The sequence below is a fragment of the Lissotriton helveticus genome, chromosome 11, assembly GCF_964261635.1.
Source record: "Lissotriton helveticus chromosome 11, aLisHel1.1, whole genome shotgun sequence".
Taxonomy (NCBI): domain Eukaryota; kingdom Metazoa; phylum Chordata; class Amphibia; order Caudata; family Salamandridae; genus Lissotriton; species Lissotriton helveticus.
The window spans coordinates 1,105,877,903-1,105,900,501 of record NC_136072.1 but is presented as its reverse complement, the minus strand read 5'-3'; the positions used below and the strand labels follow the sequence as shown (position 1 = coordinate 1,105,900,501).

The window sequence follows — 22,599 nt, the reverse complement described above, 5'->3', positions numbered from 1 at the left end:
ACATTCCAAAGGAATCGGCAGAACACTCAGCTGCGTGATAGCCCCCTCCCAATCATATGAGGGGAAAGGGCCCCTACTGTTGTCATGTGTTTGAAGGGGCTGGAACTGGGGGGGGGGGGGGGAGTGCCGGTGATGTCGTTCTCATGCTCTACAATGTCCCTGTTGTAATAAAGGACGTTCACATGTCTTAAACCAGTGTATAAAAGACCAGGTCTCAGAGAGGTTGGGAGAGCACCTCGAGACGATACCTTGTTGTCCGATCTGATGTGTTCCACTCCGTCGGAATAAAACTTGTTTCCTGCCTTCCAGTCTCCAGCGCCTGCCTCTTTATTGAATAACTTTATATGGTATTAGAGGCGTTTTACGCCGGGCAAAGTTAACTTAGGAAACAACTACTGAAATCGCCTGACCATTGTAAATTGATCTTTATCAATGTAAGAAGTCTGTCTGGCTCATACAGAAACACTGGGAAGAAAATATTAAATACTAACACTGTATGTTTGGAAAGGGAGAAAAAATAATTAAACCACTATTTTCAATAGTTATTAAAAATCCAATTCAATTTTGAAGTCTGTTTTATAATAAATATTAAAGAAAAGTATCTTTCGGAATGTTACCCTTTAACTGCCTTAACTATCAGAAGGCTAACTAGCATAATCATCTGCCAGCTCTTAGCCTGTGCTCAGCCTTGAATGGGTGGGAAATGCCTCCCAGGAATGAGCAATAGACTGACCTGAATGGGCACATGTACAGGATGTTAAGACAATTCTTGTGTATAAAGTGTCTGGTTGAGAGAAGATCCTGCTTTTGTCCTACCAGACTCCTGCCTCTAGTTTGTTTTGGGTACAGTGCCTGTCTCAAACTGTATTTCTGTGATAGGGGTGGGGGAATACTCAGTTTAACAATGGACACTACCTGCACAAACCCAAGCCCTCAAAGCCCAAGTTTAGTGTGGCCGAAGACTTTTGCCATCTTGAAAATGCCCTAATATGTGGCATTTCGGGCCTGTTTCAGTAAGGCAAACACAAACGGTTGCAAAAGTAGATAAGATTACTCCTGCAAACTCTTACCCCATGGGTAGAGCTCAGGAGTCATTCTCACCCATCAGTAGTGCCAGGCATAAACGTGACATCTCCAGGCACCCACTTCAGAATACTTTCCGGCCCTGTTAAATATCAGAAGAGAACTGAACCTGCTGTCTGTGACCTGAAAGGCGTCCTGTAGGGCTGGACCTGCTTCCTCTTATACACAAGAACTAGAAATGGACTCCAGAGGTCAATATGCTGACCTCCTGTGTGGCGAAAGGAAGACACAAGGCTGCAAGAGGCTTTTCCTTGCAGTACCCAGCTGACCAGGGGCAACTGGACTTGGAATGCACCATGCTACAGGTCTCTGTCAGACACTCTTTGAGTATCTATATGCTTCTCATGAGGTCCTGGTGGCTTTAGAAGTGTACTCCTGTGTGTGTTTGGTTGGAAGGAAGACACCAATCTTCAAGAGGCCTTTTTCTGGAGGTACCCAGCTGACCAGTAGCAACTAGACTTGGAATGCACCCTGCTGCACGCCTCTGCCTGACACCCTGTGAGTATCTATATGCTTCCCAAGATTCTGTTGACTTTAGAAGTATACTCCTGTATTTGACTGGAACTTAAAAGACTAAGTCAGAAGGTAACATTTTTGACTGGAACTAACTTGTTTGGGGTATCAGGCCCATGCTCCATCACAGTCAGCATCTAATTGTGCCTAGGCCACAGTCTACTAAGACCATCGACTATCATTAACGCTTTGTGCTTTTTGGTGCTATTTTCCCTTAAATCTTTAAAAAAAATGATATCTGTGGTTCCCCATATTAGATTTTTGTCAATTTATTCATTACGTTTTACTCTGATATTTGGGCAGAGTATGTTATGTTATAAAATTTCTAGAGCACATAGCTGCCCCGGCAACTGGGCTTTCCAGGGCTAGTCCAAGAAATGGCAATTGCCATATTTAAAGGAAAACCCTATAGTAAAGAAGAACCAGTTGTTCTATGTTTTTCTGAACTGCAAATTGTTCTGTAGGGACCTGATAGGGAGAGGGAGTGCTATCCAGAAAGCTGTGGCCTTAGCACGGAAGGAGCAGACTCTCGCTCTTACTCTCTTGACATAGGGAATAGTGGCCAGATTAAGGTTGGCCGAACGCAAAGGACATAATGCTTGATAAAGAGATACCAGATTGGACATGATAGGGGCCCTCTGGGACTGCAAGTTCTTATGGATAATACACATGGTCTTGAAATGTATACGCCTCTCCACTGGGAGTCAATTCAAATTGCGGAGCAGACCAGAAGACAAGCAAAATTTTGGGAGAGTGAACAGCAACCTGGCCGCAAAATTTTGTGCCAGCTGGTGTCTTCCAATTACTGATTGTACAGGTACAGAATATTGCAGTCATCCAACGGGGATAGGATAACTGCCTAAATAGTAGTTTGACTAATGTGAGGGGAAAAGAAGCCCAGGATAGGTTTAAATCCTCTCATGAGCCCAAAACACATGCCTCCTACTGTGCTCGTCTGTGTTTCAAATGATAAAATGCTATCCACCCAAACTCCTAGATTTTTGATGATAGTTTTTGGAAGGGAAGGGGTCCTAGAGAGGGTGGCCACTAATGGTCATCCCAAGAATAGGTGTCTTTTCCTAAAAGGAGGATTTCTGTTTGGCTTTGTTCAGACTAAAGCAATTAGCCCACTTTAGCCACAGTGAGTGATGCCATTCGACTCTTTCAATAGGAGCACATCCACAAAGAAAGTAGTTATTTTCAGTGCCAGGGACCACTTTGGCAATGTGTGCTTTTTGAGGCTCAAAAATAAGTTTGGTTTTAGCCGTTTTTTTTACATTGGCGAGGTACTGGCCTCTCCTTAAACAATATAATTTAAAAGACAACATGACAAAACAGGCATGGACAAAGCCAAAGGGCTGGCCACCAACGGTCTTTAAGTGGGATGAAAAAACTGGGGGTCTCTTAAAGGGGCGTGGCTTAAAAACTCATAAACTAAAAATCTGTGCTTAGGATGGTGTGCCGCCCGACTGGTATTTTGCACTTTCTATCATTGCATCTAGGTATATAATACAACAAGTAGCATTTACACCTACTACAAGTCAGGGCCATTGGCTTTGCCAATAGCTGTTAGGTGTGTACGATAAATAAGCAACAACTATGGCTTGCTTGTCTAGAACATTGAAAATGCTTCTGTTCTGAAATTATGAGACCCTGAAAGAACTATAACAAGGCTCTTTGAAGTTAGATCAAAGGCAGTGAAGGATGGCACTGCTGCAGAGTTAAGATTTTTTTTTGTCTCCCTAAGGGTGAGGGCAGAAATGGAGAGTCCTGTAGCGACCCGTCTCAACACCTGCCTTTTAAAACTGCCGGTGCTCAGCACCGGCAAGACCCGGCCCACTTAGAGCTCTGAAATATAGTAATAATCGGCTTTCAATGGCCCCTCGGGTCACTGGGCGCCCTGCCACAGCCCCTGCAGCACCAATGGAAGCAAGTTAGTAATAGGCCCTGCTGAGCTAAATTCCAAACCCTAACCAAATGGAAATGCGTAGGGGTCGATAATTATTAGTAATGCAGTGATTACCCCACCGTGCATTTACCACAGGCAGTAAACAGAGCACCTACAGCAATTTTTCCTGAAAATGTCAGGGCAAACCTGCTGACATTTCCCATGCGGAAAGAACAAGCATTTGCAATGCAATAGGTCTCGCTTTATTAAAGTTTGAGCTAGTGGTGTTGCATTATTTAGCTATGCCTATAGCTCAAACTTTAATAATGCGAGACCAATTGCATTGCAAATGCGTATTTTATGGCTGGGGTGAGCCCCTGCAGTATGGCGGGTCGCTGGCCTGAGAACTGTTGACTGATGCGGAGAATGGGGGACCCCCTCTGTGTACTTTGCAGGGGGGCCCTCAAGTTTTGTTACGCCACTGCATATAAGGGCTCATTTGTAGTGTCTTGACTTGTTCTCCATTTGTGCTTCGTTTTGTATGCTATGCTTCATTTTAACTTCCCTTCTTTATCTACCTGCAGGTAAGGAGCCAGGTCTTCATTATACGGGCCCTGATAATTAGAGTTAAGTTTGCAGGAACACCAATGCATAATGAGCTATGCCTGGCATGGCTGACTAAGCGGCCTTACATGGCTGCACGGGCTCTAGGATGTAATCTGCTACGCTGGACTGGCAACATATAGCATATATTCACAATGTATGAAGACACTGCATTTGTTATATTGATTCCTTCTGTTCTATCCATCCTTCCAGATGTACAGGGGGAGGTAGAGGCGTATTGTAACTGTTGTTGATCAATGAATACAAATTTAATTAAAAAAAAAAAAAAAAAAAAGTTTGCAGGAACACAAGAAAGTAAAGGGTTAAGTACTAGGCATAAATACGCGGAAGTCAGCATGACAAGTCCGATTCCTGCATGTTATTCCCCCAAACATTGTAATATCTGCTAATTCCCCTCAGAAATATGAGGACCCCCGACTTTCCTGTCTATAGATGCAAAACTAGAGCACAGGCTAGACTTTGAGTTTACCATGTGTCATTACTTGTGTCGTACGGTATGTACCCTGCTACCACCACCTGGCGTAAGCCTTGATAGTGTAGCCTAGATGCAACTCGAAAGTGGTGTGTACATAGGGAGTAACTCTGTTACTCAAATGGAGTGCAAAAGTATAAGGCCATCTGAATCCAGTGGTAAGCAACAATATTCTCCTTGCGGCTGCCCACTTAATAAGTAACTATGACAAGACTCAAACTCTGAGAAGAAACCTCACAGAGGAGTACCAAAAGACAGTAATGGACCATGTGCGTGCAATGGGAGATGCAACAGGATTAATGGAGTTAGGTGAGTGGTACAGGAGTACCACAATACCTCAGTGGGTAATGCAGGAGTAACGCAATACCAACGTGGGTAGTGTAGGAGTCCAGAAAGACGGCAGTGGGTAGTGCAGGAGTATCACAAGACAGCAGCGGGTGGTGCAGGAGTAATGCACTACCTAAGTGGGTAGTGCAGGAGTACCACAATACCTAAGTGGGTAGTCAGGAGTCCCACAGGACAGCAGTGAGTAGTGCAGGAGTACCAAAGGACAGCTGTGGGCACTGTAAGAGTAACGCAATACCTAAGTGGGAAGTGCAGGAGTACCACAATACCTAAATGGGTAATGCAGGGGTCCCACAGGACAGCAGTGGGCAGTGCAGGAGTACCACAGGACAGCAGTGGATGATGGAGAAACATACAATTGTGGTTAGTGATGCAATAGTGCTACATACACCATCACCTTCTCACCTGCGGGTGCTGTGGAAAGCTGAAGATTGTTGGCACGGCCTCCTGCCGGAGACGAACGGTCTGCCCTGTCCGATCAAAGGCCTCTTCTCTGAAATGAGCCGAGCACAGAGTGCTGTGTGAAGTTGGGGACCATGGCAACCCGCTTTTTGTTGTCCGGCACATAGCTGCCACCCATACCTTGCGCCGCTCGGGGTCCTTTGGGAATCTACAAAAGCAGATAGACAGCGTACAGCAAATCATTAGACATGAATTACACATAGCCGATGGCTACACATATTTGGGGATGATTATTTTGTCTAATTAATCGGGGAATATTCGTATATAGGACAAAAAGAAAAAGGTTGCCTGCCTTTTTTATGTCGACAAGCTAAAACTGAAGCTTTGAAAACTGTTTAGGAATGGAAAATTCAACATTATTGTTCTGTGGGGTAGAATGTCTCCCCCTAAAAAACTAGTAATTTAACACAATAATTGAAAGGAAGTTATAACATGCATTTTTGCGGTGTGTGTCGATTGAAGGCATCAGTATTCTTATTAAAAGCTATGCACATGATTTGAAATAATATCTACTTAGTTAAGGTCAGAAGTGATCCCTCGTCGTCATGCAGTTTCCTGAAAATATTAGAAACAAGAGCAACCCAAATGTCCATGTGAACATGGGTATGAAGTTTATTCGTTGAGGTCAGTATACATTTGTATACTTATGGGGAACAATAACATTCAACAGGAAAATCCTGCGTAGAATTAATCAATATTAGAGAATCCTTAGTCTTGACAAAAACGTTCTGTCCTGAGTGAATCTCACTCCAGAAAATTGCACCAAAAGCTCATGAGAAGAAATTAACTGTCAGAATTCAAATACCATTGCACAGGGTTTTACTAAAATAAAAAAGTTCTTAATGTTCACCTGTGCTTACAACAATAATATTAAGATAGGTAGATGTGGAGTAAAGAATAACAAATATATAACGAGGTACATGCTTACCTTGACAATATGTTGGAAGTCGGTTTTCTGGAGTCAATCTGTGTGCATGTCGATAATACTGACATTGAGTGTCTGACATACACATGAAACACCTATATCTGACTGCTTGTAATCAAATTAATGTTTTTTTATCCTTCTCTTAAAGAGTCTTGAATTTAACTGTGCATGCTGCTCTAAGATCACACACTTGCAGCCTATAGGTATGACCACCCAGCTGAACTGTGCCCACTTCTATTTTATACTGTGACAGCTCATTATTAGGGGCCCCGCTGCTCTCTATTTTTAAAGCATGATGAGTGTCTGACAGACTGAGCAAAGGTCAGGCACTCATCATGGCAGGGTCAAGCAGCCAAATGCTGCACATTCGTTAATGCAGCCAGTCCAAGTTTGCCAGGTGAAGGATGTCACAGCCCTGAGGACAGTGACATCAGCACCCTGGCAAAGCCCTGTGAGGATGTTCCCTAAAATGAGAAACGGGGCGGGGGGGCATCACTGATAAAGTCAACCCTGGGTGCGTCAGGTTTAAACCCTGATATGCCCAGGGCTGACTATCAGTGATGCCTCACTGTCGTGCTTCTTCCTCCACCACCAGACGATGCTGCCTGCACTGCTGGGGCCCGGGAACTGCCTTACTGAAGGTTTGGGTGTGTGTTTCATTATGGTTAGTTTTCTTCATGCGTGTGCTGTGAATGGGTGAATGCAAGCACGTGTGTGTGTAAGTGCATGTGAATGGAAGTGTGAGAGAGTGGGTGCACAAGTGCTTGTGAATGGATGATGGCGTGAGTATGTGCACGTGTGTGTGCTTGTGAATACGTGGGTATGAGTAAGTGTGGTTGTTTGTGGATGGATGCATGAGTGTTTGCGAGTGCGTGCTTGTGAATGGATGGGAAGAATGAATGCGCATGGGTGCAAGTTAGTCTGTGTGTGTGTGCTCACCCGACTAATCTTCTAAGTTACCAGCCGCTATTGATTTTATTTTTTGGATTAAAAATTGTATTGAATTTTAGAACAAAAGAAAGTACAAGACCAGCAGTACGATACAGCACATTGACAAGTCCCACAATTGATTAGGTGGTAAATCACAACACATCAGGACCCCTAGGGTTCTTAGGTGTAGCATGTAGTAAACATGTAAGACAATTTCAAGTTATCAGACCCAACCATTTGCCCCTAACCTTGTGGTATTTCTTCGGGCAGCCCGGCGCTACATACAGGGCCTTCTCGTGAGGCACACCAATCGACTCCCCTACGCCACCTCCCAATGCATGGAGTGCAAAAAAACGATGGATTTAGGCCCAGATCCTTGTACTGGGGTGAATGTATGACATTGTTCTACATTCTGTCCATCAACTGTGTTTTTTGCAATTTTCACCCAGAGTGGGCAGGGTATGCTCAGACGTGAGTCCCAGGCTCTCAACACCACTGGAGTCAAGCTATCCAGGCTGATGAAGGCTGATAGCCAGAAACCGGTCCTCGGATGCTTGATTCCGGTCTGGGAAAGACATGGCTTGGTAGTTCGGACTGGACTGTTCCCATGAGGCACAGGGTCAGAGCTGATTTGCATATAGCCAGTGTCTAACCCAGGGTGCTGTGGAGTGCAAAAAAACGATAGATTTAGGCCCAGATCTTTGTACTGGGGTGAATGTATGACATTGTTCTACATTCTGTCCATCAACTGTGTTTTTTGCAATTTTCACCCCGAGTGGGCTGGGTATGCTCAGACGTGAGTCCCAGGCTCTCCACACCACTGGAGTCAAGCTATCCAGGCTGATGAAGGCTGATATAGAAAAAATCGTAGGAGGCCCCCTCTTTGTGGTTGTACGGGACCAGGGGGAAATTACAGAAAGATATGGGATGTCCCTTATTGTGGCAAGCCTAAAAGGCCTGCACCTCAATTTGAGTGTTCTGTATATCTCAGAGTACTCTGGGATTAAGCCTAGATTCAATGACCTTACACAACTGAAATCACATTAGTCTATGTATGATACATAAGCAAGCTGCAGATAATATTTTTGGGTGACAAATATTCAAATTAAACTTAAAATTAAAACAACTAATTTCTGATGTAAAGTGTCTGTATTTATTCTCATTTTTGTACTAAATGAGAATAAATACAGACACTTTACATCAGAAATTAGTTGTTTTAATTTTAAGTTTAATTTGAATATTTGTCACCCAAAAATATTATCTGCAGCTTGCTTATGTATCATACATAGACTAATGTGATTTCAGTTGTGTAAGGTCATTGAATCTAGGCTTAATCCCAGAGTACTCGGAGATATACAGAACACTCAAATTGAGGTGCAGGCCTTTTAGGCTTGCCACAAAAAGGGACACCCCATATCTTTCTGATGAAGGCTGATAGCCAGAAACCGGTCCACGGATGCTTGATTCCGGTCTGGGAAAGACATGGCTTGGTAGTTCGGACTGGACTGTTCCCATGAGGCACAGGGTCAGAGCTGATTTGCATATAGCCAGTGTCTAACCCAGGGTGGTGTGGAGTGCAAAAAAACGATGGATTTAGGCCCAGATCCTTGTACTGGGGTGAATGTATGACATTGTTCTACATTCTGTCCATCAACTGTGTTTTTTGCAATTTTCACCCCGAGTGGGCTCGGTATGCTCAGACGTGAGTCCCAGGCTCTCTACACCACTGGAGTCAAGCTATCCAGGCTGATGAAGGCTGATAGCCAGAAACCGGTCCTCGGATGCTTGATTCCGGTCTGGGAAAGACATGGCTTGGTAGTTCGGACTGGACTGTTCCCATGAGGCACAGGGTCAGAGCTGATTTGCATATAGCCAGTGTCTAACCCAGGGTGGTGTGGAGTGCAAACAAACGATGGATTTAGGCTCAGATCCTTGTACTGGGGTGAATGTATGACATTGTTCTACATTCTGTCCATCAACTGTGTTTTTTGCAATTTTCACCCCGAGTGGGCTGGGTATGCTCAGACGTGAGTCCCAGGCTCTCCGCACCACTGGAGTCAAGCTATCCAGGCTGATGAAGGCTGATAGCCAGAAACCGGTCCTCGGATGCTTGATTCCGGTCTGGGAAAGACATGACTTGGTAGTTCGGACTGGACTGTTCCCATGAGGCACAGGGTCAGAGCTGATTTGCATATAGCCAGTGTCTAACCCAGGGTGGTGTGGAGTGCAAAAAAACGATGGATTTAGGCCCAGATCCTTGTACTGGGGTGAATGTATGACATTGTTCTCCATTCTGTCCATCAACTGTGTTTTTTGCAATTTTCACCCCGAGTGGGCTGGGTATGCTCAGACGTGAGTCCCAGGCTCTCCACACCACTGGAGTCAAGCTATCCAGGCTGATGAAGGCTGATAGCCAGAAACCGGTCCTCGGATGCTTGATTCCGGTCTGGTAAAGACATGGCTTGGTAGTTCGGACTGGACTGTTCCCATGAGGCACAGGGTCAGAGCTGATTTGCATATAGCCAGTGTCTAACCCAGGGTGGTGTGGAGTGCAAAAAAACGATGGATTTAGGCCCAGATCCTTGTACTGGGGTGAATGTATGACATTGTTCTACATTCTGTCCATCAACTGTGTTTTTTGCAATTTTCACCCCGAGTGGGCTGGGTATGCTCAGACGTGAGTCCCAGGCTCTCCACACCACTGGAGTCAAGCTATCCAGGCTGATGAAGGCTGATAGCCAGAAACCGGTCCTCGGATGCTTGATTCCGGTCTGGGAAAGACATGGCTTAGTAGTTCAGACTGGACTGTTCCCATGAGGCACAGGGTCAGAGCTGATTTGCATATAGCCAGTGTCTAACCCAGGGTGGTGTGGAGTGCAAAAAAACGATGGATTTAGGCCCAGATCCTTGTACTGGGGTGAATGTATGACATTGTTCTCCATTCTGTCCATCAACTGTGTTTTTTGCAATTTTCACCCCGAGTGGGCTGGGTATGCTCAGACGTGAGTCCCAGGCTCTCCACACCACTGGAGTCAAGCTATCCAGGCTGATGAAGGCTGATAGCCAGAAACCGGTCCTCGGATGCTTGATTCCGGTCTGGGAAAGACATGGCTTAGTAGTTCGGACTGGACTGTTCCCATGAGGCACAGGGTCAGAGCTGATTTGCATATAGCCAGTGTCTAACCCAGGGTGGTGTGGAGTGCAAAAAAACGACGGATTTAGGCCCAGATCCTTGTACTGGGGTGAATGTATGACATTGTTCTACATTCTGTCCATCAACTGTGTTTTTTGCAATTTTCACCCGAGTGGGCTGGGTATGCTCAGACGTGAGTCCCAGGCTCTCCACACCACTGGAGTCAAGCTATCCAGGCTGATGAAGGCTGATAGCCAGAAACCGGTCCTCGGATGCTTGATTCCGGTCTGGGAAAGACATGGCTTGGTAGTTCGGACTGGACTGTTCCCATGAGGCACAGGGTCAGAGCTGATTTGCATATAGCCAGTGTCTAACCCAGGGTGGTGTGGAGTGCAAAAAAACGATGGATTTAGGCCCAGATCCTTGTACTGGGGTGAATGTATGACATTGTTCTACATTCTGTCCATCAACAGTGTTTTTTGAAATTTTCACCCCGAGTGGGCTGGGTATGCTCAGACGTGAGTCCCAGGCTCTCCACACCACTGGAGTCAAGCTATCCAGGCTGATGAAGGCTGATAGCCAGAAACCGGTCCTCTGATGCTTGATTCCGGTCTGGGAAAGACATGGCTTGGTAGTTTGGACTGGACTGTTCCCATGAGGCACAGGGTCAGAGCTGATTTGCATATAGCCAGTGTCTAACCCAGGGTGGTGTGGAGTGCAAAAAAACGATGGATTTAGGCCCAGGTCCTTGTACTGGGGTGAATGTATGACATTGTTCTACATTCTGTCCATCAACTGTGTTTTTTGCAACCTCCCAATGCATGGCGGGGTGGGACATTTCCAGCTGGCGGCAATGTCACACTTCGCCACAATCATCGCAGTGTTGAGGAACAGTTTTTCATTCTGGGACCCGTCCAATCAGTCAGTGATCCCCAGAAGGGCGTGTAGTGGGTCGTGCGGGACCTCCCAGCCCAGGACCTCGGTAAGTTCTTGCTCTATACCCCCGAGTACTGCTCTAGGAGGGGACATGCCCAAACCATGTGGAAGAAGTCGGCCTGGTCTTGGCCGCAGCGTGTGCAAGAGGCGGTTGGCTAAAGGCCAGCTCTGTGGAGGTGAGCGGGGTGAGGTAGGCTGCATGCAAGTAGTACAGTTGCATCAGACCGAGTGTGGCGGACGCAGTAACCGTCTTGGGTGCCATCAAGGCATCCCTCCAATCCTCCTCCTCCAAGGGGCCCTCCCAGCCCTCCCACTGACCTCTAAGCCACTCAAGTGTTGTCGGGGTGTTGTTGGTTAGTGAACGGTAAACGCAGGAGATACCCCCCTTCCCCATGTCCCCCATCATGATTTGCGCTTCCAGTGGGCTGTACACGGGTATTGTAGTGCCACCCGAGATGTGTGCGTGGTGCAGCTGCAGGTATTTATTAAATTGGGATGGGTGTGGGGAGTGCCTGGATTGCAAGTCTTGGAAGAAGCGCAAGTGGTCGCTGGACCAAACATCCCCAAACTCGGAGATCCCAATTAGGTCCAAGGACCGAAAGCCCCTAAGAGCACTCACCTCCTGCAGCCATGTGCTGTGCCAGAGCGATGTGTGTTGGGTCAAATTGTTTGTCCACTGGGTGTGGCGCAGCAAGGCTCGTCAAGCCAGGAGGACGAATTGTGTCACCCCAGGTAATGTTCTAGGTATGGTCCCCCATACATCATTGCCTCAATTCGAAAAAAGGCCCAGCTCACCCAGCTCAAGTCTGTAGGCCGGGTCCGACTACCCCTGTTAAACCAATCGTATAAAACGAGTAGGCGAGTTACCAAATAGTATATGTTGGTCATCCCCGTCATAGGGCGGAATCCGGCAGCAAGCCAACGCTACGTGGGGTCGGCGGGCGCCCCAGAGGAATTTAGTGGCAAGGCTGCTGAGATTTCCAAACCAGGTCAGCGGAAAGCATAAGGGAGTGTTCCGGAGCATATTAAGGAATCTAGGGAGGATCGTCATTTTAAATAAGGCGACCCTGCCCAGGGGGTTCAGCGGCAGCTTCTGCCATCTGCAGAGATCCTCCTTGGCGAGCTTTACCAGCGGGGTTATGTTGAGGAACCAGGCGAGATCCGGGAGTAATGCGATCCAGATCCACAAGTACTTAAAGGATTGTTGCCTAATAGGTATCGTGGCTTGCCAATCGAAGCAGTCCCTAGTTAAGTGCAGGGGAAACAGGACTGATTTGCCGGGGTTAAGCCGCAGACCGGAGGCCTGCCCAAAGCAGTGTAACGCCCTGAGACAGTGGAGCCAGATTGGGCCAGCTCTGCGAGGTAGAGCAGGACGTCGTCAGCATATAAGGCAATATTGGCCACTTCCGAGTTGGGCCATTTCCAGCCCTGGATGTGGTCGTCTGATCGGATGAGAACCGCTAGGGGTTCCATCGCTAAAGCGAAGAGGAGGGGTGAGGGGGGCATCCCTGTCTTGTTCCTCTCCTAATGGGGAATTCCTCTGACAACACTCCATTAACTAGCACCTGCGCGTGAGGTCGAGAGTAGAGGCCCCCGCACTAGCCTGTGGAATCGAGGACCGAATCCCAGTTCGGCCAGCACGTCATCTATGTACCGCCAGTCCACCGAATCAAAGGCCTTCTCACAGTCGATGAGAAGAAGTGCCAAATAAGGAGTGAGTAAGTGGTGGTACGCTAAGGCCAGGTGGAGACGGTGGAGGCAATGTCTGGTCCCCCGTGCACGCATGAGCCCGCATTGATCAGAAGGGACCAGTTTGGCGAGGTAGGGTTTCAGCCGCTGGATAAGGACTCCCGCAAAGATTTTAACCTCAGTGTTTATAGGAGAAATTGGGTGGTATTGGGCACAGTTGGGTGACGGCGGTTGCATTTTGGGGATAACCACAATGGTGGCTACATCCGTCCCGGGGAAAGGAACCCTTCTCGATGGCCTCAGCAAAGAAATCGAGAGGTGCGGGGTGAGGGTCTCCCAGTACGCGGCATAGTACTCCTGTGGGAGACCCTCTGGGCATGGGGTCTTGTCAGGTGAGGTGTGTGTTATTGCGTCATTGATTTCTTCACGGGACAAGGGGAGGTCCAGGTCGGCTGACTCCGGTACGCTGAGGCGAGGGAGATGGAGATTACCTGGTGGCGTCCAAGGAGAGTTGCCTGATTTGGCCACTCAGGCATGTGAGTCGCCTGTCTTGCATCTCTTCATGGTCCTCAGGAGGGCGTTGCTCGAGATGCAGCGCTTCTGCCTCCCGCCTGGTAATTTCGTGGGATATGGCCCGCCCCTTGAGGTTAAGCTGGCCTTTGGCAAAACCACGGATGGTGGCTTTGCTCGCCTCCCAGAGGGTACCTGGGGAGGGAACAGATCCGGTATTAGTGAGGAAATATTTTTGGAGTTCAGCCCCAAATCCTGGAGGAACCACGCGTTCAACTGCCACGTCGGGCGCGCCGAGTTGGGCGGATCTCCCGTGTGTAGAAGTACCGGTGCGTGGGCTGATATGTCCCTGGGGAGGATATGGATGTCTCTAATCAATTGGCAGCCTGCAGGGGGGACGAATAGGATGTCTATCCGGGCATGGCTGCAGTGTACGGCTGATGTATGAGTGAACTGTCCCTCCTGGGGATGCCAGATCCTCCAGGCATCGCACAGGCCCAGAGAGTCCGCCCAATTGGCCAGGTGTTTGGCTTGTGTGATTCTGGCAGCAGATGGTGAGCTGGCAGTGTCAAGGTTGGGATTGAGTACTGCATTGAAGTCACCCCCAACTATTGTTGGACCTATGGGAAGGGATGCGATGAGTGGCTAAGAATTGTTGGAACCGCGATGGGGGTGAATATATAGAAACGAGGTTGACGGGATTGCCTGCTAACGTACCCGCAAGGGCTATAAAGCAGCCTTGGGGGTCATGGGTGGCCTGCATGAGTACGAAGGGGAGGTTACGTCATAGGAGGATTGCCACCACTGAGTGCCAGACTCCGTCATACCCGTATCTCGCTAGGAAGGGGCATTGATTGCCCAAAACATGGGTGTTCTGGAGGAGGAGAATGTCTGCCACCTGGCGCTGAGCAAAGCACAGAACAGCTATTGGCCTGACCATGTTGAGGAGTCCGTTAACGTTCCAGGATAATATGCGGAGGGAGGGTCTATTTGGGCATGTCATGGTGGGTGCAAGTGGGACCGTGGGGCTGCAGGACCTTGGAAGGCAACGTGGGCGATTGGGATCAGATTTGTGAGCAGGACAATGGCTGTGGTTGTATGTCATGAGCAGCTTGTGGGACTATCGTAAGCTGATGAAACAACATAATAAAACAAGAACAACATCAGGACAACGGTCACAACCCCCATCCCTACCCCCTGCCCCACCCTACACTTCAGAAGGAGAAGCATCTGTCGTCCCGAATAGGCAAAGTTAGTAACCAAACTAAAACGTTCGGGTTGGGTTGCATGGAGGGCCCCTCCTTACATAAGGATACGTATTGTCTCGGCAGAGCGATCAGTTGATCATAAGTGAAACCTGGCCATGAGTCTGTTGAAGGCGAACAAGCAATGTCGCTGCACCGTTCAGGGCCGTCACTTCAGGAGCACCGGGCTGCGGGAGAGCTCGGAGTCTGCAGAGGCAATGTGAAGGCTTTCTGGTGAAGTGTTTTGCAGATCAATACGGCTCATGGAGCTGGACCTCCGCGGGGAGCGAGAGGTGGAAAAAGGGTGCGTGATCCTTAGGGCATGGCTCAGAGTCGGTGGGTGAGCTCGACATGGTTTGGCGAGATCCGTGTCTTCTGCGAGACTGCGTGCGCCGTCTGTGTGGGGTGGATGTTCCCTTGTCGGTGTTGGGCCTCTAAGTGGGGGTCTAAATTGAGCATCTTGAGGGGCCGCTACTCAGTCAGGCAAGTCCAGCCGTCTCAGGGGATTCGAAGAAGTGGGTTTTGTTCTGAAACACCACAAAGGAGACAGGCAGGGAAGAGTAGCCTGCATTGGAGATTCAGGGCTCGCCATTTTTGCTTCACTTCGGTGAAATAGCGCCTCTGGGATGTAATCCGGGAAGATCAGTATGGGATGCCCTTGAAAGGTTAGTCTTGCGGCTACGGGCCCCACTCAGAATGGAGTCTCTGTCCTTGAAATGAAGGATTCTAGCAATGACAGGCCTGTGTGGTGCGCCAGGTGGAGGCCTGGGAGCCAAGGAGCGGTGGGCGCCCTCTATGGTGAACCAGGCGGACAGGGAGTCTTCAGGCATCCAGGATCTAATCCAGCATTCAATAAAGTCTCCCATTTGCTCTTGCTCTGCGCCCTCCGGGAACCCCACCAGGAGACTTGTTTTTGGCATCTTCTGCCCGCCTGTGCAGGTCTTTTGTGTGTGTCTGTAGGAGAGCCACTTGCTCTTTCAAATGGGCGACTTCATCCTCGACCGTGGAAAAGCGCAACTCAGTTTCTGTGATGCGGGTTGTTGCGTTGTGGAGCTCTTGTCGAAGGAGGATCAAGTCCACCTGAACCTCGCCAATCTTGCCCTCAACTGAGACCTCTGAGGCACTGATCGCCTGGAGTATAGTGTTGAGGTCGGTGACCGGCGTGGCGGATTTCTCAACAGGTCCGATCGTGTACTGGTCCATTTTGGTCTTTGTTGGAGGAGGTTTAGGCCCTCGGTCTCTCCCCATGGCCGCCGATGATGCGGGTGACCCCGATCGCGGGGATTCCGAGGTGTGGCACAGGTCTTGCTAGGCAGGGACCGATCCAGTTGCGGTGTGACATCGTTGCCGCGGGCAGCTCACAGCCGCCGCCTCTCAGCGCCTGGCCCCAGCAAGCACGGGAAAGCAGGCTTACCGTCGGTGGGGTGTCACAGGAGCCAGAGGAGGACGCCGCCTGTGGTGGAGCCCTAGTTTTATTCAGTAGGGGGATAGTGAATAGTGCTAGCTGTGAGTTGGGGGCACTTGATGCCACAGGTGTTAAGCTGCACCGTGAGGAGGAGGGCAGCCAAGGGGTCTGTTGCTGGGTCTCACGCCTGAGGGGTACCGGTGACAGGCACTCGCCAGGCCCGGAAGAGCAGGCCCGAATGTGGGTTGTGGTGAGCGGCATCTCACCCCAGGCGATTACACTGTGGCCGGGATCAGGACTCTGGAAGTACAGTAGGGCGAGAGGGGGGGGAAGAGTACTGCCCGCTGCGCGGTCTCGTGGACGAACCACCACCCTCAACCACTCCTGCGTGGTTTCACGACACTAAGCCGGGAGCCAGTCCGGACCTCCTCCTCACGCGTGGCATGGGCCTCCCACCTTTGGCTGCTGCCTCCTCGGACCCCGTTTTCTGACGCTCTGTTGTGTTCCAAGGTGATCAGACGATTCCACAGTGGAGCAGAAGACCCCCGTAGGCAGCAGGGGAATGCAGGAGGGCCAACTCGGCGACCCCTGCTGTCTGATCGCGACAGCTGAGCCCTCACTTGGCACTGCATTTGTGGGTGTTAGGAGGCCAGGGGGCGTCTCAACGTGCTGAGTCTCGGAGGATAATGGCGGATACGGGCCTCCTCCTCCAAGTGCAGCGCCACCCGACTCACCGCCTCCCAAGACGGTCTGTTAGTAGGGGGGGGTGCTGTCCGACCACGACAGCCGAACCCCCTATTGGTGATCTCCAAGATGCTGTGCGCAAGGGTATTGTCAGGGCAGGGAGCCACCCCTTCGTATATGCCCCAGGACGTCTAAAGTAGGGCATGTGCGGGCCTCCTCCTTCTCCCAGTGTTATGTATCATTTTAGGACCCTATTGTAAGTTTCCAGATTCATGCCCTTATATAGGTATAAATCACCATATCCTTATATAGGCATAGAAATCATAACCATATTTAGGCATAGCTCATGCAGCCCAAATACGACAGGGCTACTTCCACTAGTTCCGAAAATCCACAACGATTTCTTGGAAAAACCCGCCTTCAGCAGTCAGGGACTTCCCCTTGGTTGAGTATTGATTTATCCAAGAACTCATGGAGTTTTCAAAGAACTGAGACTCTTTGATGACGTTATTATGTCCAACTATACGTCCCCGGCACCTTCAAGGTATAAATATGCCCACACTCGCCCAAGCAAACACACGGTGGTTTGGAGCAGTTCGACTTTCTACTTGCCCGACGCGCCCTGCTAAAGCAAGTGCCGAAGGAAGCCGACCCTCCAGCAGACGCACTGAGAGAGACGCTCCCTTTTCTCCTGACGAGAAATCCAGCTCCAGTGTTTCCAAGCTACCCTTGCGGGTTGTTGGGTAATCGAGTCCCGAGACCAGCCTTCTCCATTCTAAACTAAGGTACGGAGCTGATTAGACCCTTAGAGAAATCCTGAGCAGATTCTTGGCAAAAGAATACTACATTTATGCTACACCTCACTTACTTCTTCCCTCGTACTAAGCTTAGATTAGGTACACCGGGGTAGGTGTATTTTAGAAGCACCAGTTGAGTACTTTTAGCCTATGTTATTTATGTATGTATTTATATATGGTTTAGGAACCATACAATGCTCTTACAGTATTATTTTATTCTACTATTTATACTGTACGCATTATATTTTACAAACAGTGTTACGATTGTAGCAGTTAATTTCTTATGCTTGAGAAAGAAGACTGTTCAATAAAACCTTGTATTGAAAACGCCCGTCTTTCTACTTTCTCTGCACCTCTAGTAAAACGAAGCATGCACGATTCACTGAGTGAAATATCTATCTATTGTTTCCACGACTCTGAAGATACGTTTTATCTTGGGGAAACAAAGTTGTTATGTTTATGCGGTTGTCAGAGACTAATCCCTTCTTGTGAATTCGAGAAAGTTTCTAGTGACCTCTGAGCTAGCTGGCACACACAATTAAGTCTAGTATATTCAATAAAGACCTAGTCGACCGCAGTCCTACGTCTAATCTATAGGATATATTATTCCAATGCGCAGAACCTATTGGGAATATAGGAACTACACTACATGGCGCCCAACGTTTGGTAAGGCACAAATTTAACGCTATATACTAGAGTAACTCAGTCGTGCTTTTCACAGAGACCCCTTTATCCTGTAAAAACTCCAATAGACGTCTGGAGTGGGTTAAAGGATAAAATATCTGCCTTAAACTGAGTAGGACAAAAAATGCTATGTATTAGTTGTTGGTTTTGTTCAACGTTGAAGGATACAGTGTTCCAAAATATTGTGCACCTTATCTTTATTTTCTTGAAACTTGCTCTGCAAACCTTCATAAAAAATGACGGAGAGTGACAGAGTTGGCTAGAGCTGCAGGAGCAACACTTGCACAAAACCTAGATTCTACAGGTTTTAATGAGAATGACCCAGATATTATACACATCCCGGCAAATGAAAGAATAATTATAACTTACAAACTCATAAATAATGGAGTATCATCGTGTAACCTTATGGGTTAACAAGGAGGGAAGGAGCCAACACTGAAGTGTAGTTTCTCAGATTTTATTAAATGGTTTCTACAGAGTCAAAAGGCTGTCTGGTCCACAATTTGTATCCACGGGGCAAAGGTCCTTTCGAGCGGGGGTTGGCCTTCGTTCTAGGCTGGTGTAGTCCTCCTCTTCGGCCCGTCTCGCCCGAACCCAAAACAAAAGGGAAAAGAAACGTGGCTGTTAGTGCACAGCTCGATAACACATGTGGATTGGGAATGGGGAGTGAGGGTAACACTCGTGAGGAGGCAAGAGACCGTCATCAGATGCCGGAGAGGTAAACCGGAATAGTACAGGGTGCTGTGCTCAATAGATCAAGTGCCCGGTCAAGTCCCTCCCTCCTCCCTCTGTTACCCGGTTCTTGCCCGGTTAAAACAGAGTAAGGCAAGCAAGCGTTCCTGTGCCTGTGGTAGCCACGCGTCTTCCTGCGCGTGGCTGGGCGAAGCGTGGGGACGTTGGCCTCCTGGCTTCTCCTGGGATAATGCCTCCGGGTCGTTCTCTCGAATACCGGCTTCCCCGACTTCAGCTTATTCTTGGGTCGTTGCTCCACAGGCGGCTCTACCTTCTAAGGCGTCCTCCACGTCCAGTCCTCCGAGGTGGTTGGCTTCTCTTCAGCTTTGGTTCTCCTCCTTCAGCTCGTGCCGCGCCGTCCACCATTCCGCGTCTTCCATGTCCGCCTTTGACCTCCCTGTGCGCGAGCCTGATAGGCTTGCGGAGTCCGCCGTCACAGGGGCGGAGTTCCAGTCAGGGAAGTCCAGGCCGTCCTTAAAGGGCCCGGACCAGTCCTGCAAGCGAGATCGATAGTCCGTTACGGGGCAGGTCTTGACCCCGTGACACATCGAGATGTGGTAAAGTAATATTTGTAATAGAGGCACATGAATATCGGCAGACAGAGGTATTCTATTCATGGATTGTCTTTCCACAAGCAAATCCAGTAACACATGAGTTTCACTTCTACAAGATGGAGGAACATCCAGCGGAATACGTTCCTTTCGAGGACGTTGAAATTCCACTAACTTACCAAGAGCATCAGCTCTGGTTTAATGGCGCCTTACAACATCAAAATCACATTACCAGGCTCGGTCCACTGGGTAGACCAGGAGCTACATGGCCGGTACTAGCCAGCTATACACCACATCCTAACATTGAAAGAATGTCAGATGTAGAACTGTTAGCTCAGCTAAAACAATTAATTAAAATACATAGACAATTGGTTTAATATGTCAAGTGAACCTTAACAGTCCAACCTGCTATAAGAATTCCACAGCACACCCCTCATCAGGGGAACACAAACAAAATCACACCACAGACTATAGAGTCAGCAATCGGTAAGTTGTCTGCAAAAAGGGAACAAATTCGATTCTGGTTAGCCCAGAAAATTACTCAAAGAGAGGCAGTATTTCCTGATAGTACACCTCATGAGAAACACAGGATTCTAACAATCTGTTTACCAATGGGGATTGCGCCACACGTAGAGGACTGTGACACTTGGGGTACAGTCTTTGCTTCAATCTACACAAAAACACATGGTGTCCAGTCAATGGGGATAATACCAGACGTTCTGAGACAGATTCAAAATGAATACGGTCCGGTACCGGCCTTGAATCTAGGTATGAAATTACTGAAAGATTTCAAACAGGTCTCAGCTATCTTATTAGCTAACATTAAAGGTGAAGCAGCATCAGTGGCAATCCGCCAAAAATTAAAAGAACTTGATATTACTGAGCAACTGTATGAACTTGCCAGAATTATTGAAAAATCCTATGAAGAACTAGGAAGAGATAGTTTGGGAGGGAAACCTGTAAACCCTGACCTAACAGAAAATCCTGAAAAAGTTTTATCAAAAACAATCTAACTACTCCTAAAAAGAAATGGGAAAATAGTAGACAGTCACTCCCTAAAGAGAAGCGCTCTCAGTCCAGAGGTAGATCTCCTCAAAAGGAGCACTCTGAAAAGAGATATAACCTCAGAAATTGGGATAATTTAAGAAAACCTGATAGATATCAAGATACTGATACACGATCCTCTCGTACCTTTCAGACTTTCTCGCAGAAATCCGAAAGAAGAGGACGATCAGTACAAAACGAAGAACGCGTGAACTCCAAAGACGACCAACACGTTCCAAAAATTAAGAAAACTCAATTCTCCAAAAAGAAGGTAGCAATTATTAAAATCAGACATGCCGAGGAACTTGAGGACACAACTCAAGAACGGGGAGTGGGCCCAGACAATGCTGGACAGCACAGCAGAAGTCACCATAGCTCGCAGGATCCTGAAAGATCATCTGGAGACAGTGGATCTGAATGAATGCATTCAGGTTGAAACTGCCGACACCAGGGTTAGTGTACCCCATAAGTTATATGAAGTAACACTCCGAATAGAAGGGGACATAACTAGAAAAATAAAAACACTCTTTTGGGAAAAATTATCTAAAGGTTATGACATCCTTCTAGCTGAAAACGACTGGCCACCTGAATTTGTAAGGGAGTGCCCACATGGTGAAGAGATCATTATGCCAACCTTCTCTAATCATATTCCTATTCATAAAAAATACACCTATGCCAGAAAATGGGCTGTGGCCCAGGCTCCTGCTTTATATAAAAATCACGTGGGATGGGATGAGGATTCTCCTCACCATAAAATACAGTAACAAAATCCACAAAACAAGTCAGGGAGATCTTCGATCAACTTGAATACCAAGGGGTGATTGAAACATGCACCTCGTCAATGAACAATCCTTTCTTTCCTGTCTCCAAACCAGACAAAACATATCATCTAGTTTTGGATTACAGACATTTAAACTCTTGTTGCAAAACTTTTGCAGTACAAAATTCACACAGTGCAGCACTGATGAATAATATTGTTCAGAAGAAATATAAAACTACTTTAGATATTTCAAACGGTTTCTTCTGTCAAAACATTGCACCAGAAAGCAGGTACTTGACCGCTTTCTCAATAATAGGGATATGACAACACTTCTGTCGTCTCCCCCAGGGATTCAAAAACAGTCCTGGATTATTTTCAGCCTGAGTAACAGAGTTACTACAAATGTACGATGATGAGGCATTATCTTATGTCGATGATATCTATCTTACAGATGATGATTTGGACAGGCACTTAAACAGGGTGAACACCATAATACTTGGGTTTGCCTCAGAAGGGTATAAATTCAACTTTAAAAAGTCCAGAATTGCCCATCTCAACGTCCTATTCTTGGTATACGAACTTTCGAGTGAAGGCAAAAGCCTGGCAGCAAACTTTTTAGAAAAATGTGCGCTGCTCTAAACTCCAAAAACGCTGAAAAACCTAAAGTCTATTCTAGGATTCCTTAACTTCGGAAGAAATTATATTCTGAATTACGCAGAGAGGGTTAAACCTCTCTACGAACTAATAAAACCTGATTTCAAATCAACTAATTGGACTAAAAAACACACAGAAATTTTGAGTTCAGTGCAAACAGACATGTTAGCAACAAAACACTTACAAACACGCGACAATGTACGCAACCTTGTAATTCGAATCATTCCAGGAAGATGCAGATTCACATACCTAACCTTTAACGAAGGTGAAAAGGTACCAATAGCTTACAAGTCACACTTGTACACACAACTTGGACAACGGTTCGAGGATCGAGCCAATTCCAGAGACTATCGGTCTTCCAGGAGGGGGAAGAATCCCTTTGTGTATTTTTGGTAGGGTGTAAAATATGGAGTTTTTGGGTTGGTCTGAATGAGGAATTCAACCTCATGTTTGGTTATCCAGATTTGGTTGAGGGCTGCTGTAACAATTGAATTGATTTTTGTAGTTAAGCGTTTGGTGGGGTTATCTGTGATC

General features: G+C 47.6%; 1 protein-coding gene across 6 annotated transcripts in view; it reads right to left on the bottom strand.

The window, feature by feature from the left end:
* The window catches only part of LOC144792652 (uncharacterized), a 546,052-nt gene that overhangs the window by 340,969 nt on the left and 182,484 nt on the right, over window positions 1–22,599 (bottom strand). For all 6 annotated transcript variants that reach the window (XR_013602588.1, XM_078667796.1, XM_078667797.1 and 3 more), the window contains exon 2: window positions 5,331–5,535. Coding sequence is in view for 5 of the 6 variants with exons in the window: in XM_078667796.1 (XP_078523922.1) it covers window positions 5,331–5,535 (205 nt within the window). In the remaining variant the exon portion in view is untranslated. The remainder of the gene's footprint in view (window positions 1–5,330; window positions 5,536–22,599) is intronic.